Source organism: Podarcis melisellensis (assembly GCF_964234715.1).
Source record: "Podarcis melisellensis genome assembly, chromosome: 3".
Taxonomy (NCBI): domain Eukaryota; kingdom Metazoa; phylum Chordata; class Lepidosauria; order Squamata; family Lacertidae; genus Podarcis; species Podarcis melisellensis.
Window position 1 is genome coordinate 38,289,115 of NC_138530.1, and position 18,901 is coordinate 38,308,015.

At 45.3% G+C, this 18,901-nt stretch overlaps 2 protein-coding genes across 4 annotated transcripts in view; both read right to left on the bottom strand.

The window, feature by feature from the left end:
• LOC309366804 (uncharacterized protein) overlaps nucleotides 1-18,901 on the bottom strand; it is a 177,256-nt gene that overhangs the window by 40,488 nt on the left and 117,867 nt on the right. The gene's annotated exons all lie outside the window — the stretch shown is intronic.
• SLC29A1 (solute carrier family 29 member 1 (Augustine blood group)) overlaps nucleotides 1-18,901 on the bottom strand; it is an 88,990-nt gene that overhangs the window by 1,742 nt on the left and 68,347 nt on the right. For all 3 annotated transcript variants that reach the window (XM_081905671.1, XM_081905670.1, XM_081905672.1), the window contains exons 2-12: nucleotides 16,721-16,812; nucleotides 13,844-13,925; nucleotides 12,976-13,169; nucleotides 12,476-12,615; nucleotides 11,805-11,939; nucleotides 11,254-11,351; nucleotides 10,390-10,486; nucleotides 8,797-8,888; nucleotides 8,546-8,654; nucleotides 7,228-7,313; nucleotides 2,123-2,322 (exon numbers count right to left, since the gene is read on the bottom strand). In XM_081905671.1, the coding sequence (XP_081761797.1) occupies nucleotides 2,123-2,322; nucleotides 7,228-7,313; nucleotides 8,546-8,654; nucleotides 8,797-8,888; nucleotides 10,390-10,486; nucleotides 11,254-11,351; nucleotides 11,805-11,939; nucleotides 12,476-12,615; nucleotides 12,976-13,169; nucleotides 13,844-13,925; nucleotides 16,721-16,746 (1,259 nt within the window). In that variant the 5' untranslated portion in view covers nucleotides 16,747-16,812. The remainder of the gene's footprint in view (nucleotides 1-2,122; nucleotides 2,323-7,227; nucleotides 7,314-8,545; nucleotides 8,655-8,796; nucleotides 8,889-10,389; nucleotides 10,487-11,253; nucleotides 11,352-11,804; nucleotides 11,940-12,475; nucleotides 12,616-12,975; nucleotides 13,170-13,843; nucleotides 13,926-16,720; nucleotides 16,813-18,901) is intronic.

Consider the following 18,901-nt stretch of genomic DNA (forward strand, 5'->3'; position numbering starts at 1 on the left):
TAATCCCATACCAGAAATGCAGAGGGTGTGGCTCTTAAGGGAGCTCAAGGGGAGTACAAACCCTGCATGCAGCTCCCACCTTGGCATATCTGGTTGATGGACTGAAGCTGGGGCCTCAAGCACTAGAAAGGAGCTGGCAATTATTATTGATGGTTGAGATTAACTAGAATCCTAGAACTGTAAAGTTGGAAGGGACCCCGAGAGTCATCCAGTCCAACCCCCTGCAATGCAGGAATCTCAACACAGGGTGCCCCATCCAATTTTAAACCGGACTGGACCCTGCTTAGCTTTGCAAATGTGCTAGCAGTTTTATTGCTGCGCCACTACCTCAGGGGTGAAGAATCTTAGGTCCAGGGGACAAATGTTCAGTCCTCTCTATCTGGCCCTAGGGCTTCTCACCAGGCCACACCCATCCCCAGCCCTGCCACATCACTGTTCCTCTCCCACACCCTCATCAACTTGTTTGTTTGCATGACTGTAATGTGTCCTTGAGCCTCTTAATGAGTCCTAAAGCCTCTTGCTTGCCTGGATGGGATTGTGTTTGATTGGCTACATATTTTGACTGTTAATGACATGGCAGCACCATCTAGTGGAAGTCGGGAGGTATTGATATTCATCATTTGTGGTGGAGGCTGAAAGCTTATTTCAGGGTGTGCTTATTTTAGGGTTGTACATATTTTGGCTATTATTGAGATCATTACATCATAATAAAATATCATACTATTATTGTTATTATTATTATATAGGCTATCATTGAAACACCCAAACAAGGCCTCACAAGGCCCAGTAATCAGCTGATGGTGCTTTGCAAGCTGTGCCTTGATTTCAAGGACAGGCAAAAATACAGGTCACCTGGCAACAGTGACATCAGGTGTCTGACAGGTGGGTGGATCAGCACTTTGCACAGAGCTCTTCAGTGCATACAACTGCCCCTCCCTTCAGCTCAGTAGGGTGGGTGGGTGTGGCTTGGCTGCAATGGCCTCACAGACCAAACAAGAAGGCATGGAAGACCTAATTAGCCCCACACGACAGAAATTCCCCACCATCTAGTGTTTTGCAGAGTGTGGAAAATTGGGATGCACACAGGTTGACGGAAACATGAAGCAACGGGAGGCAGATACAAATAGAATCCTTGTCTATCTACAATGCCCTAGATTTTGAAGTGGTTTCAGATGGAGGCAATGCTGTGCTTCGCCACATGGTTGGAGGCAGTCTCCTGCTGCGAAAAATTCCCTGAACCCAAGGAAATTGCTGTGGACCAATGTGGTAGACCAATGGTTTTCAACCAGTGTGCCGTGGAACCCTGCGGTGCCTTGAATGATGGCAACACAGGCCTCTGTCCCTCTTTTCCTCCCAAAGGCTTGCACAGCTGTTTGTTGCAGCAGCCCTGGCTACAAGCTCCAGCGGTGGAAGGAGGAAGCAAGCAAGCAGGTGAGGAAGCCCAGCCAGACAGTCCACCAGCCCTTGCTGTTGGGAATAGATAGACTGGTAGGAGGCCAAGCAGGCAGTGTGCTGGCCTTTCTTGGGCTTGCTGTGTGCAAGACCTGCTTGGGAGCTGAGTGCCTGATGCTGAAGGCAGGAGCCTTTCTGCCATGGAAGCCCAGCAGTACCTGCTGCTGCCTGCCAAGGTGAGTAAGGTGCTGGCCTCACATTCACCTCTGGCCAGTCTCCGTCAGGTTGCTAAGGCTGGGGCCATCCTCTTCCCAGACCCTTGAGGGGTGGTGTGAGGAGGCACCTCTCTTTGGGGCAGGGGGTGCAGCTCAGAGACCAGAGGACTCCCAAGGAGAGAGAAGAGAAGCTGAGGCAACACTCCACAAGGGAGGGTGTTCGAAAAGGGGTGAGGGGTTGCCAGCTCTGCAGGCAAGGGGTGATACAACTGGGCTCCTGAGCCCCACTGGGGTGCTGCAGAAAGAATGTAGCTGGTCAAGGGAGCTGTGGACTTGAAAAGGTTGAAAACCTCTGTGGTAGATGACTACTAGTCATCAAATGCATTTTGGGCTGCAATGATAGCCCCTCAGGCAAACTCCATGCCAGTTCCCATAGAGCAGGAGAAGCAGAGTGTGGCAAGAGTTCAAGTTTGGCCTTTTTCTCAGGCCTGCCTTCCTCTCAGGTGATTACTCACTTCGGTCCAAAGCACATGCAGAGACTGGCCAGGTAGCCATTGGAGATGGAGAAGAAGAACATGAAGACGATGTACCAGGCATCATGGGCAAAGAGGACAGGCAGGTGTCTGCGTGGGCCCACATTACACAGCATGAAGAGGGGGATGAAGACCACACGGGCAACCACCATGATGGGCAGCAGGCGGCTGTCCTTCCCAGGCTGTAGGAAATGGGGGAGAAGAAAATTAATAGTTGTCAGGCTTCGGGGAATTCTATCCCTCCCCTGGTGGCAGCAAGAAGCAGAGAAAACAAGGAAGAGTTCTTACTAATGAGTTTTTCAATCATCACGGCGAGAGACAAAGGAATGCAGTCTGTATCCTGTTAATGGCGTTGCTCCAACTGATCTCCTCCCCTCTCCCTTCCTAGCAACAGCACTTCCCCTTATGGTGGCCACCAGGGGCTAATTGCTCTTGCACTCTCAATGAATGCCAAATTCTGGGAGAAGCAGGGTCAGAAATACTCTCCAGTGATAATGTGTCACCTGGCTGCTCTCTCTGTCTCCTCCTCTTCTCCCAACTCTTCTGTTCACCTGTCTCTGAGCTGTGACCTTCCTCAAACCACTGCTGTAATTCAATACTGCCTTCCTCTTCTATGGAAGCTTCGGGGGCGGGGGGGGGGGAGATCTCCACCATTCCTCATCAAGCTCATCCCCTTCAGTCCAGTCCCTGACAGCAGTAAGCTGCTGGTATTTCCTCCCAATGCAAGTAGCTTCAGAGGAGCAATTTTGGTCAGTTTTGCAACTGGGTTGTAAGGGCTAAACTCCCCTTTCTATTGAAATCCTGGTATTTATCAGATGCATCAGCAGATAGATAGGTATATTTCAGAGTATGCATGTTACATTTAACATCAAACACATTTTATGTCACATCTCCTTTGGCTCCATGCTATAGAATCTCCCTGCTCATTCTCCCTGCTCACTGGAAGACTTATTGTTCTCTGGGTGGACTGTACAAACTGCAGCTCTGTGCTCTTAATTCTGCAATTGTTAAATAGGGAGGTGGGCTCCCAATATTATTCTGTATATAAAACAGCACTTGTTTAGTTGTGATTTAGTTGACCAAAGCAACTAACAAAACTATTTCTTATTTTGAACATCTTTATCCTAGTTTGTACATGTACTAGATTTGAAACTGTTTTTACATATAAAAGTGTTCTTGTTACAATTGTTTTTTTATATATGAAATTGCGCAATTGTTTTTATTGCAAACATCAGTAAGGAGCTATTTTGTGGGAAATGATTATAATAAATGGAAATGATTATAATAAATGGAAAAACAGTAAGATCCTAAGGGAAAAGAGAACAAAGTCGTGCCTGAGCCAAAAGCAACTATCAGGAAAACAATAACCCATACATACAAAATGAGTCCCTGCCCCATGGAGCTTTCGGTCTATTCGTTTCCATGAGGGTACAGATTTGCTCAGCAAATCTCATGTATGTTCAGTCTAGTCTACCAACATACCCTTGTGGGTTCTGTTTCGTGAACTGCTGTTATCTTCCCACTGAAATTACACACCAGAGAGAACAGTCTGTTCCTCGCACGCATCCTTAGGCTGTGTAGTCGCAGTCTGTCGGCCAAATCACGGGGAGAAGTGACTCCACAGAGGTCACAAAGGACATCTGGAAGTTGAGGGTTTTCCCACTTTCCCCTCTCACTGGGCACTTCCTCCCACCAAAGTGGGAGAACTTGTGCAGAGCTCCACAGACACACTCCTCTGTGCCCAAGCAAAGGGAGAGCAAAGGAAAATGACTGAAAGAGCCGCTGGGTTCTTCTGCCCTGGATTGCTTGGTTTGCTGGCCATGGCAAAGCACTGCACAATAATTCCAGATGCGATACGTGGCAAAGAAAGCAGCTGGAAAAGCCACTCACAGAAACATTAACGCACTATGGAACAGCTCACCCTTCCCTCAGCTTTGGCAAGGGGACCTGGCAAAACCTCGAGAAGTGCCTGCGTGTTGCAATGCTCACATTAGTCTCCAAAAGACTTTCTAGATCCTTAAACCATGCACAAATGTCAGCTGGTTCAAAAGCCTCCCAAGAGAATGTCCTTAGTGTTGGCTGACAACAGCATATCCACAATCTAAACTTGTGATGTTTTGCAGTCTAGCTCTCTTGACTGAGCCTTTGGGGAAAGGAGACAGCTCAGCTGCAAAGCAGGAAAACTGTGTGCTTAAAATCCTAGTACCAGGGCTGTGTAAAACCCCTACCCAAAGCCTGTCAGAGTAGGCCACACTGAGCTAGATGGTCTGATTCCATATAAGGCGGCTTCCAATGACAACATGAGGCCTGTAATTTGCCTCATAGCTATAAGCATGACTCCTGATTGAAACAGGTCAGGTGATCCTTTAATTCCCTTCTTCTTGTTATACAGATAAGAGTTCAGGACAGTACTTTAAACTGGGTTCTCCATAGCTCAGGACTGCGAGGACCTTCAAATTGCCTTCTTTTGCCATCATTTCTCTCCCCTTCTCCTGCATAATCCCCACATTAAATGGATACAGCTAGCTGTAAGGCTGCATAAACCTCAAGAAACCGTCACACACACAGAGCTATTGGCAGTCACCCAAAATGTTGTTGAACTGTTACACACATTGCTACACACACACACACACACACACACACACACATATATATATATATAGAGAGAGAGAGAGTTCTTATGAACTATTTCCATTATTTTTCCATATACAATATTAATAAGAGCCAGAAAATACTGCCTACGTTGACAAAATGGCTTAGTGTGCACAACTACTAAGAGGTCTTTTGGTATTCGCTCTCCCCATCTGTAGGGTTTACCATAGTGGCTTGATTCAGTACAGCTTTCCTTATGACCTCAACAGAATGTCCCAGCTTTTCCAAAAATTGGGGGGGGGGGGAGAATTACCCACAAAGGCAGAATTATATACCTTAGCAGAGGTCAAATTCTTAGTCCTGATTTACTGGAGAACTTTCCACCAAATGGGTCATGACATTATAAAGACCAGAATTAGACTTCCTGGGGGTTTAACTAGTCCCGGTTTGCCAAATTAGCACTGGTCCCTTATCAAAACATGAGAAGCTGGATGGGCCTATATCCAGGCACTTCAATAACAGTGGGGCGAGCAGCCCTCTACCTACCTCGGTGTTGACTATGCTGTGGCGAACGAACACAACTATTATTTCTGCCAAAAGAGGAGGCAGCAGGAAAATGGATCTGCCAGAGGAAATGAGGGGCCTGGATGGATCATGAGGCTCAAACCACATACAAAGAGGCAGTCTGTGGCATCAGACTTCCCACACTGCTGTTTTGCAAGCATTATTTGTACATCCATCTCTTTGCATGGGCAAACGGGAGAGCAGCCAACAGACAGAGAGAAGCAAAAGGTGAAGTTGGGCTCGGACTTCCCACAGAGGTCTATTGACTCAGACCAGGATGGGGTCTCTTACTGGTGTGCACCAATATATTTATCTGAACTGCAGGGGCCTGGGCCAAAGTGGTGAGCTGTAGTGCAGGTGCTCATCTTGCAGAGGGGCCCAAGAGGAAACCTGTTTCTCACAACCCTCGAGAAGAAGGTGGTTGATCTTTGGGTTCTCTGTACCCTCCACCCACAGATCTTGGTCTGGGCTGCCAGAGCCCTTTCTCTGTTGCCTGGCCCCCAGCATGCCGCCTCTGTGCTGTACCAGACAGCCTGCTCATTGAGAGACTGCAAGCGTGGGCTTGTTTACTAGAGTCTGCAATTGGTGAGGTGTTTTTCTCCAAGCCGCATACATGGGGGCGGGGGACACAGAGGTGTGCCTCTTTCATGTGCCAAGCAAAACCATGAGCTGTCTTTTGACTCTTCCCTCCCCACCTCTGCATTTCTTATTCTTTCCATGGTTGCTCATGTCTCTGGTTAGCCAAGCATCAACTTTGCCTCCCACTTTCCCTCCTGTTTTCGAAGTCTCCTCCTTTACACCCCTTTCCCCTTCCTTCACTATTCCCAGACAGTGACCCCTTGGCAGATGCCCAACCCATGTCAACCCTTGATGCCAGGCCAATATGTTGCATGTTCCACAGAGGACCATGAGGTGAAACTGACTATGCTCAATCCAGTCAGAGGGGCATCTTAATATGAACCACAACTTCAAGAAGAAAGAGAAAGTGTGCTGTAAGGGCTATTCCTTCAACTCCATTTGTGGCACATTCTCTCTATAATTACTTATTTTCAGCTCTAACTATTCTCTACTACTCTATACAAAACTGTGAATCCATCTGCCCTCATTCGGAGGCAAAAAAACCTGGAAGAAATAATACCCGCATATCTCAGATGGAAAGACAGGAAATTTCTAAAAAGCCAACAGAGCCTGACCCAAAAAATGAAATATAAAGGTAGGGGGGAAATGGCTGTTTTTGAGTCTCTGTATCCAGCTTGGGTCCAGTATATGGACATCCTTTTCCAGCCCCCTGCTTCAGGGGTCTGTAGAATTCAGGCCCTCTCAGATCTAATTTGCGTTTTCACTAGAACCCCACAGACTCAAGAGCCAAGTGCAAAAGACGCAGTTAAAATTAGAGAACGGGGTGCCTCAAAGTACACTTTAGGAATTTAGTTTTTCAGTACTGGAACTGAACTGAGCACACAGTCCTTTCACCTAAAAGCCCATTCCTGGTTCACTCATTTCGGCAGCTTAAATATACTTGCAAAAGGTAGTTTTGTTGTTTGCCATTGTTCAACAATTGCAAGCCAGAAATCTTTGCCCATCTAATCTCCCCCAAAATCAACAAGTATAGATCCCAATCGACTTTCTACCCATCCCAGCTTGACTTCACATGAACATGCCTTTTCTTGATAAAAACATAAGAAGAGCCAGCTGGATCAGGCCAATAGCCCACCTAGTCCAGTATCCTGTTCTCTCAGTGGCCAACCAGATCCCTGTGGGAAACTCACAAGCAGGATTCAAGCACAAGAGCTCCCTCCCCTCCTGTGGTTTCTAGCAACTGGTATTCAGAAACATTACTGGCTGTTGTGCTAACTTGTTTAGTGACCTTTAGGAAGGGTAGGCTCTGTCTGGTTAAGCCAATACCAGTGGCCTTTCTAGTGGATACTCACCCACATGCAGACAGCTGTAAGGCTCCGACCTGCCCAGTCGAAGACATTAAACGTCAGGAAACAACAGACTGCGATAAAGTAATCAGCTGAGGAGAGAGAGAAGTGGAGAGGAGGAATCAGTTCCAGGACCTCAGTCCCCTGCTATAGTCAAACAGAGCGACAGCAAGCCCCAGGGGCTAGGCCCAGGCAAATGGTACGGAATGCTTGAGGTGCATGTAAACCACACACTTCCGCCTTCTTTGAACATGGAACATGCTGCTGATGAAAGGAGCCCTGCAGCCATGGGTCAGTCTGTTCCTGTACCCAGACACTATGGGAGCACTAGTGAGTGGTGTCAAACTGGTGAAGAAAACTCAGCCCTTTGAGATACATGCAAAAAACCCCACAACCCCTCCCAAAATAGTAGGTTAAGGGCTGGGGGAAGAGCATCCCGCATCCAGGACTTGGTGGTTGTAGAAATTTCCTTCATTCTTTCCCTTTCGATACTGTTCTGTCTTATCAAAGCAGCAAAAGGTTTGCTCCATCTTCAAATAGAGTTGAATTCAGGCAGCTGAGGAGGTGGGCATAGCTTCCTCCTACCCCAGTAAGACACCCTCTGAAATCTTCTCTGTTCTCCGCTGTGAAATCATACTCCCTTCTTTAGCATACTTTTCATGCACACTGCTCATGAGAACTTATCTATATAATATGCAAGGATTGTCACAGCCCTCTGCTATTCCTTTCCCAACAGATAATGTAGTCGATTATTGTACAGAGTCTGTTGTAGCATGCATGCATGGTGTAAATGCAGAGAGGTATAGTAAGAAGAAATAAGAAAATGTGCGTGTTTTGTCCAAGCAGGATGTAGAAACTTAGACCAGGAAGGATGCATTTAATTTTCAGACCCGTTTCCACCCTAGTCATTGTTGTTGATCAAATATTCTTCTTCCAACTGATAATCCTCCCTTCAAAGTCTTTCAGCTCTCCAGGCTAAACCTGCCCAGTCCACACTTCACAAGTTTTGGACTACAACTTCCATCAGCCCTAGCCATGCTGGATGGGTATGATGGGAGTTGTAGTCCAGAACATCTGGAGAGAACAAGGTTGGGGAAGGCTGCTTTATGGGGTTACAGCTGATGATGGCATGATGGTGGTGTAACCTTATTCAAGCTGGATAAAAGGCTGCCCAGGAGTCCCCATGTAAGGAGCTCTGAGCTCCCCAAATGAAGGGTGGGCTATTCATGTATTTATTTATTTATTTGTCTGCCCAAATCTCCCAGGGTTTGGCCATCAATGGTCCTGACCCCAGCCACTTACAATGGAGTGCACTTTCACTTACCCCAAAGTGTCTTTCCCGCAATGGTTGGTTTTACATCAGCAGTGACAGCTGGGAAGACCCCAATAGTGACAGTAAAGACAAAGCAGACACAAGCGGCCATGACCCAGATCTGGTGAAGAAAATGGAATAGGTACACATGAAGACAAATTCAGGGCAAGAAAACCCTAGAAACATGGGTGTGGGACAGGCTCATTTCAAGACCCAACCTTGGAAGAGCCAACTATTCCAAGGCCCATTCTATGTTCCAATACCTTTTTGAAAATGCTCAGTACTGAAGGGTTGTGGTCTGGTGCATGGGAGGCCCCATTTGCAGCATGTGGAGGTTCCACACCATTGAGGTCATCTGCAGAAAAAGACAATGTTTAGAATGATTTCTTACACTTTTTAAAATTATGATAATTTCTGATAAAGTACACTATGCCTGAGTATTTGCTGGACGCACCTGCAAACTTCCTTTAAACTTGTTTTTATTATGGGTTTTCATAGGAGGTTGTTAATAACTGGCCCACGAAAGTTAACACAATAATAAAGAAAATCCTAACAGAGCACTAACAGATCTGGGGTGGGGACCCTGTGGCTCTCTAGACGACATTGTACTAAAACTCTCATCATCCCAACCATTGACCATGTTTCCCAGGAATCACGGGAGCTGGAGTCCAGCAACATCTGGAGGGCCACAAATTTCCCCACTCCCCGTGCTAGGGATATTCAAATGTTTACATTATCTGCCAATGTTCAAGTGAGAAATGCTGGATTGGTTGGTAGAAGAGGGGAGATTATAACAGTGCACATCAATGAAGACCATCGTTCCAAAACAGGGAATAGGATGGAAGTTGAGCATAAGGGTTTCATGGCTTTTGTAATTTATTTATTTATTTATACAGATAAATCATATGGAGAATAACCATGCAGAAAATAAAAAAGTAAAAATGTGTCATAAATCCAAAACACTTCCCTACAATTCCTTCTGTAGTAAGAAAGTCTTTGCCATGTGCCTGAAGTTCAGCAAGGAGAGTCTAATCTCTCTCTCTCTCTCTCTCTCTCTCTCTCTCTCTCTCTCTCTCTCTCTCTCTCTCTCTCTCTGTGTGTGTGTGTGTGTGGAGTTCCATAGATAGAAGCTATGCATCCAGTGTTGTGGGTCCTAATAGTTACGAGGGGTGCATTTGAACTGTGGGGAACCACCAACAGGGGCTCCACTCAAGATTTCAGTGTTTGAGCCAGGATATAAGAGATCAGATGGCCTCTTATGATATCCTGGAGCTGAGTTGTTATGGTAAATTAATACAAGAACCTTGAACCTGGTCCTGCAACATATGGGCAGCCACTGCAAGGAGTTATGGGCTGGCAGTAGCCTCTCTCTCTCAGCGATGCAGCCACAGCATTTTGCGCCAGGCGATGTGTGAGGATAGCCCCACACCGAGCGCACTGCAATAATTGCATCTTGTGGTTACACTGCATGAATCATTGTAGCCAGGCTATTCCTGCACCATGGTGGCCATATAGTTGGCAGACCTGCCATAGATGGCAAAAGGTACTCCTAATCTTACCTTGGGGAATCGCCCAAATAAAGCGGCCCACTGGGGTGTCAGAAGAGTTATCATTTGCTGCGTATATTTTGTAACAGGGATGAGGAATATGTGGCTTTCCAGATGTTGGATAAAATCTGCCATTATCCCTGACCATTGGCCATTCTGCTGCACCCCAACAACAATTTGAGGGCCACAGATTCCTCAGGCCTGTACTAAAGCATGTTTTGACTGTTACTAAGTGCTGGTGGGGACCCCCCAACCCCATAACTGAATTGGAAGCACACTTCCCAGCCCATCATCTCTTCCTTCTTTTACCTTTCTTGATGAGGTCCATCTTGGTTTCCACCTCAGAGTAGGCCTCATGGGTCCGATATTCTGTCTTATCCTTCATGGAGTAGTAGCGGAAGAAGTCCTGTTGAGAAAACCAGGGCGTAGCATAGGACATGTGTTGGCGTGGAAGGTAAAAACAACTATAACATAGTGGTGGCAAAGGGAAAGATAAAAATAATAATAATAATAATAATAATAATAATAATAATAATAATATAATATAGTGGTACCTCAGGTTAAGTACTTAATTTGTTCCAGAGGTCTGCCTTAACCTGAAACTGTTCTTAACCTGAAGCACCACTTTAGCTAATGGGGCCTCCTGCTGCCGTTGCGCCGCCAGAGCACGATTTCTGTTCTTATCCTGAAGCAAAGTTCTTAACCTGAAGCACTATTTCTGAGTTAGCAGAGTCTGTAACCTGAAGCGTATGTAACCTGAAGCATATGTAACCCGAGGTACCACTGTATATATTATTTATACCCCCCCCCCCCAATCTGGCTGGGTTTCCCCAGCCACTCTGGGTGGCTTCCAACAGAATATTAAAATACAATAACCTATTAAACATTAAAAGCTTCCCTAAACAGGGCTGCCTTCAGATGTCTTCTAAAAGTCTGGTAGTTGTTTTTCTCTTTGACATCTGGTGGGAGGGTGTTCTTGGGTGATCTTGGGAACTCTTCTGAAGCAAAAAACTGAGACTCCTTGTGGCTCCACAGACCTATTGTAGAACTGAGAATGGGACACAGATCCTGCTCCCACCACCCTGCAAAATGGTGCCCGTTGGCCAGGAATACAAGGAGCTGCCCACTTGCCCACTATTTCAGGGCCACCTTAAGAGAAAAGAGAATCCTTACCAGACGAGGCAACATAATATAGGCACCAATGGCCATTAGGATCACGACACAGGCGGTGATGAAGTAACCAAAGGCACTGTCTTCCAGTTTAGAGCCACCTGAAAGATTTGGAAAGAAACGGTGACTGAGGAAACTTTCCCTCCCACCTGAGGGTAAAGCAGAGGCAGCCAACTGAAAATTATGTTTCTAGGAACCTTGGGGTTCCTGCTTCAAACCAGGGCGTCATCTAATGCAACCCTTTGCATGGAGGTCCAGTCACAAACCAACACACACAATGCAGGTCACCAGTGATAATGACCACAGAGCCAAGGGTTTTGAAGATACCAAAACCTCAAGGTTTGTCCTTCACAGGCATTTGCGAAGGATAAGCCTTGCAGTTTGTGACTGAGAAGGGATATGAAGATTATGGACCACAGAAGCTAGACCCCAGTGGAGAGAAGGCCTTTTCAAGAACGTACACTAAGGGCTTCTTCTGATCTGAGATTTCATACTCCCAAGTAGTCCAGGCTGTTATGCTGAAAGGAGATGGGTGGTTGTGTAGCAATACTCACTGGCGAGAGCGCAGATCATGGCCAGAGCTGCAAATGTCCCTGCAAGGCCCTGCCCGCTCATAATAGGCGCTGTGTAACTGGCAGGCAGGAGTCCTGCCAGTCCAAAGAGGCTGCCCTGGAGAATGGCACCAAAGGCTATAGGGAGAAAAGGCAGAGAGGTGAGTGGCGGAGAGGTCTGGTGCAGAGCAGATCTTGTGACACCACCCAGTGCTGAGGAGCAGGAGGCAGCCTGAATATGCACTCTCAAGAGTAAACATGCCACACTCAGCCTTGCTGGGGAAGGACTACTCCTTCTACAGCCTCCACTGATGGAAGCCGTAAGTCCAACAACACCTAGAAGGCCTTAAGTTTCCATATGCAGGTTTTACAGAGATAGAAGCTACATTCTCACTTCAACACCAAGTACCTCTGTCTGTCTGTCTATTTTATAAAATTTTGTAAATAAATAAATAAATAATCATTTACCCAATCATTTACAATATCTTCTGCTATGAGAGTCATGGCTGTGAATTCTGACATTCCCATTCCTCCAAAGGCAATCAGGATTTGCTTTCCTGCATTCAGACAAGCTCGCTCTCTCTCTCTCCCCATTGGTGAAGGGTTGCATGTGAGAAATGTCTATATTCCATTCTGTCAATATCAAGGCCAGTCTACAAGTGACCCACACTTACAATTGATGAAGACTATCTTGACCATGGTGATAGTGAAGAACGACAAAGGAGCCATGGAGATCTTGACTACAATGGCTGTTATCAGGAAGACCAACAGGATAGCCACCAGGCTGCATAGGATCCGAACTTGCTGTGGGATCCTAACAAGTTGACATTGACAGAGGGAGCAAGAGAAAATTGACCGGTTGTTTGATATGCATTCAAATGAATCCCAAAAGTGCTTACAAACAATAAATAACCATGACATTAATAGAGCATCACAGTTACAGAATAAGCCATATTACATGATTAACAAAGCATTGTCGAAAACTAAAAAGCCCAACAAAGATGCAAAAAGGACATGATCCACCATAATTATAACTCTATCAAAAAGAGTCTCCTTTCCATTGGAAATGTCAAGGCTGTCTTGCCCTTGATGCAACTGTTGGGCCAAAAGGAGAAGAGGGACGAAGCAGGAAGCATGGGACTTCCTTTGAGGAAGAAAGCTACAAAGATCTCACCTTTGGTGGATGAAGGAGTTGAGGCAGGTAAAGATGAGTAGAGGCAACATGGCGCAGAGTGTCATCACATTGTTGAATATGGACTGCAAGTGTGTGGCAGGAGGTTTCTCAGTCTCTGTGTCATTCATGTTCATATGGAGATCAATGGAGGACACATTGTTGTAAGTATCCTCATTCAGGCGGCTAGTAAAGTACTGCAGAGAGTGGACAGAGGAGAGCGTGAAGAAAAGAAGCTTCCCTGCTAAGTAATTGCTAAGTTCTTCACTGAGCAGGACTTTCTGTCACCTGTTAAAAGAATCAACTCTAAATCATGCTAAGCCATGTTTATGACAGCAAAACAAAGAGCTGTTTTGCGTGTTTTTTGGGGGGAGGATGGATCCTCATAAATGCCTTGAGGAGATTCATCTTGGAAAGATAAAACACCTTTCCAATGGGAAGGTCCAGGCTGGCTCGCCTTGGGTGCTACCCCTGGGATAGAAGAGGTTTGGGCAGAAGAGTTGCCCTTATCGCTGCTCATATTCATCAAGCAATCCTCATCAAAAGACCCCTCCTATGTATGGGTGCAAGCCACAGGAAGTGGCTGTAATGAAGTCCCACTGAAGTAAACATGACTATAGTGTCTTGGACACGGACTAACACAGAGCCACCATGCCTCTTAATCTGGTCTTGTGGAGCAATGTGCTGTGGTGGATGCATCCAAGAAACAACCTGATTCCTCAAGGTGCATTTCAGTCCCTCTAGCATCACACTCGGGTACCCTGACACACAACTTGGGAATCCCTGATCTAGGCCAGCCCTTTTGAAGGCGTCTAGTACCAAACACATCAACGATATATACACAAGTGGCTCCCACCTCCCTTGAACTTACCCCCGTAGCAGTCATGAAAAAATTCCACGGCAAAAGCGTCCCAAGGCCAAGAATGAAAAAGATCAGCCAGACAGCCTTATACCTGCAAGAAACAAGAACAACCAACGGGGACTAAGTGGGAGCTCCTGGACAAGGGACAGCCTTAGCCATTTAAGACATTTCTATATTGCCATTCAAAATGTTGCATATCGCTTGAGGATTAAATAAACGTTAGAAACAGTGCAAGTGCAAAAGGTGCTAAACATGCCAGAGAGCCAGTGCGGTGCAACAACTAAGAGATTGTTGGACCAGGATTCAAATGGTGACTCAGCCACGAAGCCCACCATTTCTCAGTCTAACCCACCTCACAGGGATGTTGCAAAGATAAAAGGGGGAGGCTGAGAACCCTTGGAGTAAAGAAAATAAAATTAATTTTCAACTAAATAAATAAAACGCTACCTTTGGGGCAGAAAATAAACAATCAAACAAATAAATAAATAATCATAGAACTGTAGAATTGAAAGGCACCATGAGGGTCATTTCAGTCCAAATCCCTTTTGCCCAACGTAGGGCTCGAACCCAAGACCTTGAGATTAAGTACTGATTGAGCTAGAGAGTAAGCTATACTGTTGCAGCAACCAGCAGGGCAGTCACATCTTGCTCCTTCCTCACCTGGAGAATCCCACTATCCCGTGCTGGAATGCTAGTAACCAATAGGCTGACCAATAGGCTGATCTGGGTTGACGCCAACACAAAACAGTTGCACTCTGCAGTTGAGTGCCTGCTGCAGTTTACATCACATCAGGAGGTCCATTCCACACAATCTAGGGTTTTGAGGGTTGCAGCACCTACCCCCCGGAATCCCCTCTACTTGCATGTTAAAAAGGTGCCATCTCTGTTGATTTTGAGAGCCTACTGAAAGACCTTCATCTTTCAACAAGATGTTTATATGTTGGGATCGAGGCTGCAGTGGTGGGAAATCGAGCAACCGTTTTTATAAACATGCCCTTCAGGCTATATATAGCCCCAGAGCCAGTAAGGGGCAACTTGTAGATTCTTATTAGAATCTCTTGAGTACAATATAAATCAGCCTTTCCCAGCCTCCAGATGCTGGGACTACAACTCCCATCAGTCCTGGCCACCATGGCCAAGGGTCAGGGATCATGGGAGTCGAGTCCAAAACATCCAGAGGGCACAAGGCCAGGGAAGGTTCTATCTAAATCCTTTCAAGATCCTTTGCTCTGCTAGTTCTCGCCAGACTCTGGGCGGTAACTTCAGTACTATTCTCATTTCATTTCCTCCACGCCCTTCAAATTTAATACGTGAGCTTGTTGGGGACATGGATCCATCTCGTATACAAATAATTCTCATCTCGAGACTTGGGATGGACCATCTGTAGCTATAAACAAACAAATGAGTGTGCGATGCAGCTATGGTTAAGAGTCCTGTTGATTTCGGCAAGATAAATTTAAGCATGTGTTTGCCTGGGCTAATGAATGAGTAAGTGTGCTCAGCCAATTTTTATTTTTTTTAATTGAGTAAATATGTGATCTTCCAAAGCACTCAGGCACCAAGCATGGAAACACAGGGGGGGGGGGGAATCCTTCTTTGCTATCTTTTACGACAGTCACAGAAGCGTTAAGTGGGAGAATACTTGCCCAGTCTCTTAGGATCATTCATACAACAATACTCACATGTTCAACATAGGATAAAGTACCAGATTTGTGGCAAAGGAGGTTTTGAGTGGTGGCTAAAATGAGGCAAGGTACGTATAGCAAGGGCAATGGTGTAAAAATGTGATTTATTTTATGCATGGTCTCCTGGCAAGCAGCATTGCCATGGCTTCCATTTAGGAAGAAAGAGCACAGAGGCTTTGTTCAAGCTCTGGAATTTCTTTCTGTGGCTCATCCTAAGCTCGTGCCAGGAGCCCTCAGCGCTAAGCATGTTGCCTGCTTCTTATGTCAGAAAGTGAGAAGTTTGTGGTGAACAAAGCTAGGAATAAAGAGATTCAGAAGCAGGCAAAGAGACAGAGCTCATTTTTTAAAAGGGACTGCCACAGCCTTTCCACTGCCAATTGATTCTGTTTGTTGTTGCTACTGCCTCGGAACAAGGAAGTCTCTTAAGAGACATCAGTGCAGTCATCGGAACATAAATCCAGTCATCCAAAACACTCACACTACGTTTCCCATGCAGTAAGTCAGACAAAAGGTCCTGGGTTCAATTCAGGTCCAACTGGGGCTGAGAAAGACTCTTGCCTGAAACTCTGGGGAACTGCTGCCAGTCAGTGTTTAAAGTACTGAGATAGATGGCTCCTTGGCTTGAATCTATATAAAGGCAGCTTCCTATTTCCATAAGGGGGGAAATGTGTCATGTGACATCAAAATCAAGGCGTAGGAAAAGAAGGGGCTGCTTCGTACAGTGCTAGCAAAGCTGGCTCCAGGCTTTAGTGGGGTGTCTTTGTTAAAGTGCCCTAAGTGCTCGGTCTACCATGGTCACTAGGTAAGTCTGCTAGGTAAGTAGCAGACTTACCTAGTGACCATAGTAGGCAGCAGCCATGCTCTGATGAGCAGGCAGCTGAGTCTGGAAGTCTACAGCTTTAAAATTACCCACAATGCCCCTGAGATAGCATCAATCCGGGGTATTGTAGGGCATTAAAATCACAGCGACTCCCAGACTAAGTTGCATGGGCACAAATTGGACCACCAAAAACGTTATTTTTAAAGGTTGTCTAAAGTAGCTGTCAGCAGTGATCCCTGATAAGGTAGTAGGACTCCAGCAGCTGTGTGTTGTGTGTTAGTGGTGGGCCTGGTGCGAAATAAACATGTTTGTGTGTGTGTGTTTGCATTTGCCCATATACACAGGCAGTTCCCTTTCTGTACCATTGCGCCCCAACCATACCTGTCCTGAGGGCTGTTGCCTGTCATTTTGGCACTTCGCAGGTGTTTCTTGTGTGTAGCAAATTCTCACTGCTTCACTTCACAGCTGGCCCCCTGGAGGGTCGAAAGAAAAGAAAAAGGTTAGTTACTGATTAATTTTGCTGCATTAGATTACTATGAATATATTATACATCTTGCACCATATATTGACAAGACCGTGGAGCTTCATTGAATATATTTGGTTGTTAGTTATGCTCAAATAAAAGTAATAGATTTTTTGAAAAAACAGTTAATGAGAAGCCAGAAAAATTGAGTCCAATGAAATTGTTCATAGAATCCAAAGAAACTGAAAGGATCTAGAAACACTGGTGGTTCTAGACACCAGCACTGAAGCAGCTGAACAGAACAAGGATGCATGTGGATTTCTAGAATAGAACGTGCTGGCTTACAGACAAATTTGTCTCTTTTTTTAAAAAAAAGATTCTAGTCCTCAGGAACACAAATAGGAAATTTAATACACAGTGCGCTTGTTGACCTCTCTAGAAAATACATGCAAAAACACATTTAGCAGTGGCATTTTAAAAAGGAAATCTTGCCTTTGAATACTGGGGAAGTGCTCTCAGCAGGGATTTGTTGTGGATCCATCCGTTTTAACACACACACACACACACACACACACACACACACACACACACACACTCCATCTCATTACAAGACCTGGATGTAATCCTTGTGCCCTTTCAGAAGTTGCACACAACAGGTTACTACTGGGCTGTTACTGATTTGCCATAATTATATATTCCCCACTTCACTCCTAGCAATCCCACCTTCCACACACAATGTTCTATTTACCAAAGGCTGAGAACTGAATCATTAATGGAAACATGCAGATGAATACTGTCCAGAAATCTACACACAAATACAGCGATGGAAATATGAGTAAGCAGAAACAACAGTGGAAAAGGCCAGAGGTAGAGCAGCCAACATAAAAGATCTTACGTATTCAAGCGATCAAAAGACAACAAGTAGAAGTTGGGGGACAAAGTGAAGAGAAACCAACATCTGATGTGATAAAGGACTAGGAAAGCAAACAAGACCATGTTGCTACACAGGCACAATCATAGCAATATGCAATATTTCTTGGATAGAGAGCACATACAGTGGTTTCAGTCTGATCCACATGTAAGTCTGAACTTGTGAGCCCTTTGCCCTCTCCCATTATTGCCCATAACTGCATGGCATCCACAGCCTGGGCACATCACACCCTCCTTCCAAAGCCTTTCATACACAAGCATAATAGGATGCAAAGGAAGAGCATCACTCGGGGATAATTTAAAGTGTTTGCTCCCTGCTCCTAACAAGATACAGCAATTTCCCATCAAACTTGAGTTCCCCCTGGAAAAAAATTTATGCATTTTTTTGGGGCGGTGGGGGGGGGGACTTATAATCTGCCTTATATCATGACACGGAGAAAGTGATATTCAGGTTAGACGCTACAAAATGAAATAACTTTTAATGGGAAGGTGCTACCCAAACATCATCTCTTTGAATTGGGATTTTGCTCCTGTGTGAATGAGACATTTATTTATTTTAAAGCACTTCCGTATCACTTAATACTTCAAGAAACTTTAACTGGGTACAGTCTGAACAACATATCGTGAAATCGTTAAAACAAAAAGTCTTCCGCGTGGTTGGCCAACTTGTTCTTTTTACGCAGATTGAAGAGACAGATTCCTGTCTTCACAACATTTCTCGCTTTCCCACTAAAGCTTAGCATCTTTCATACATGAAATGAAGAGGTCAAAACCACAGCTCCTGTGGTGACTTAAGTACTGGCTACAGCAAATATGCAAATTCCAGCTGCATAAGAATGGAGCTTAGCTGGTTATATTTAAAAGCTGTTTGACATCTATTTATGCCAGGTCCTGAGATTTCCCCCCCAAACTCTCTTACTTGTCTGCACTGCACATACACTGAATCTCTGTGATTCTGCTAAAGCATGCACAATAAATAAATACCTTTTACAGCATAATTAGTGTACAAATTGATTTACAGTCTTTATCCATCTCATTCTTATCACATTTATATGGCCCCATTTGACAAAGGGCACATAATCACTTCTCCATTCCTTCTGCTGCAATACTTTCCGAGCCTTTCTTGGACTCAGAGGAGACAGACCAGAGTTTCCCCTTGGTCTTTTCTC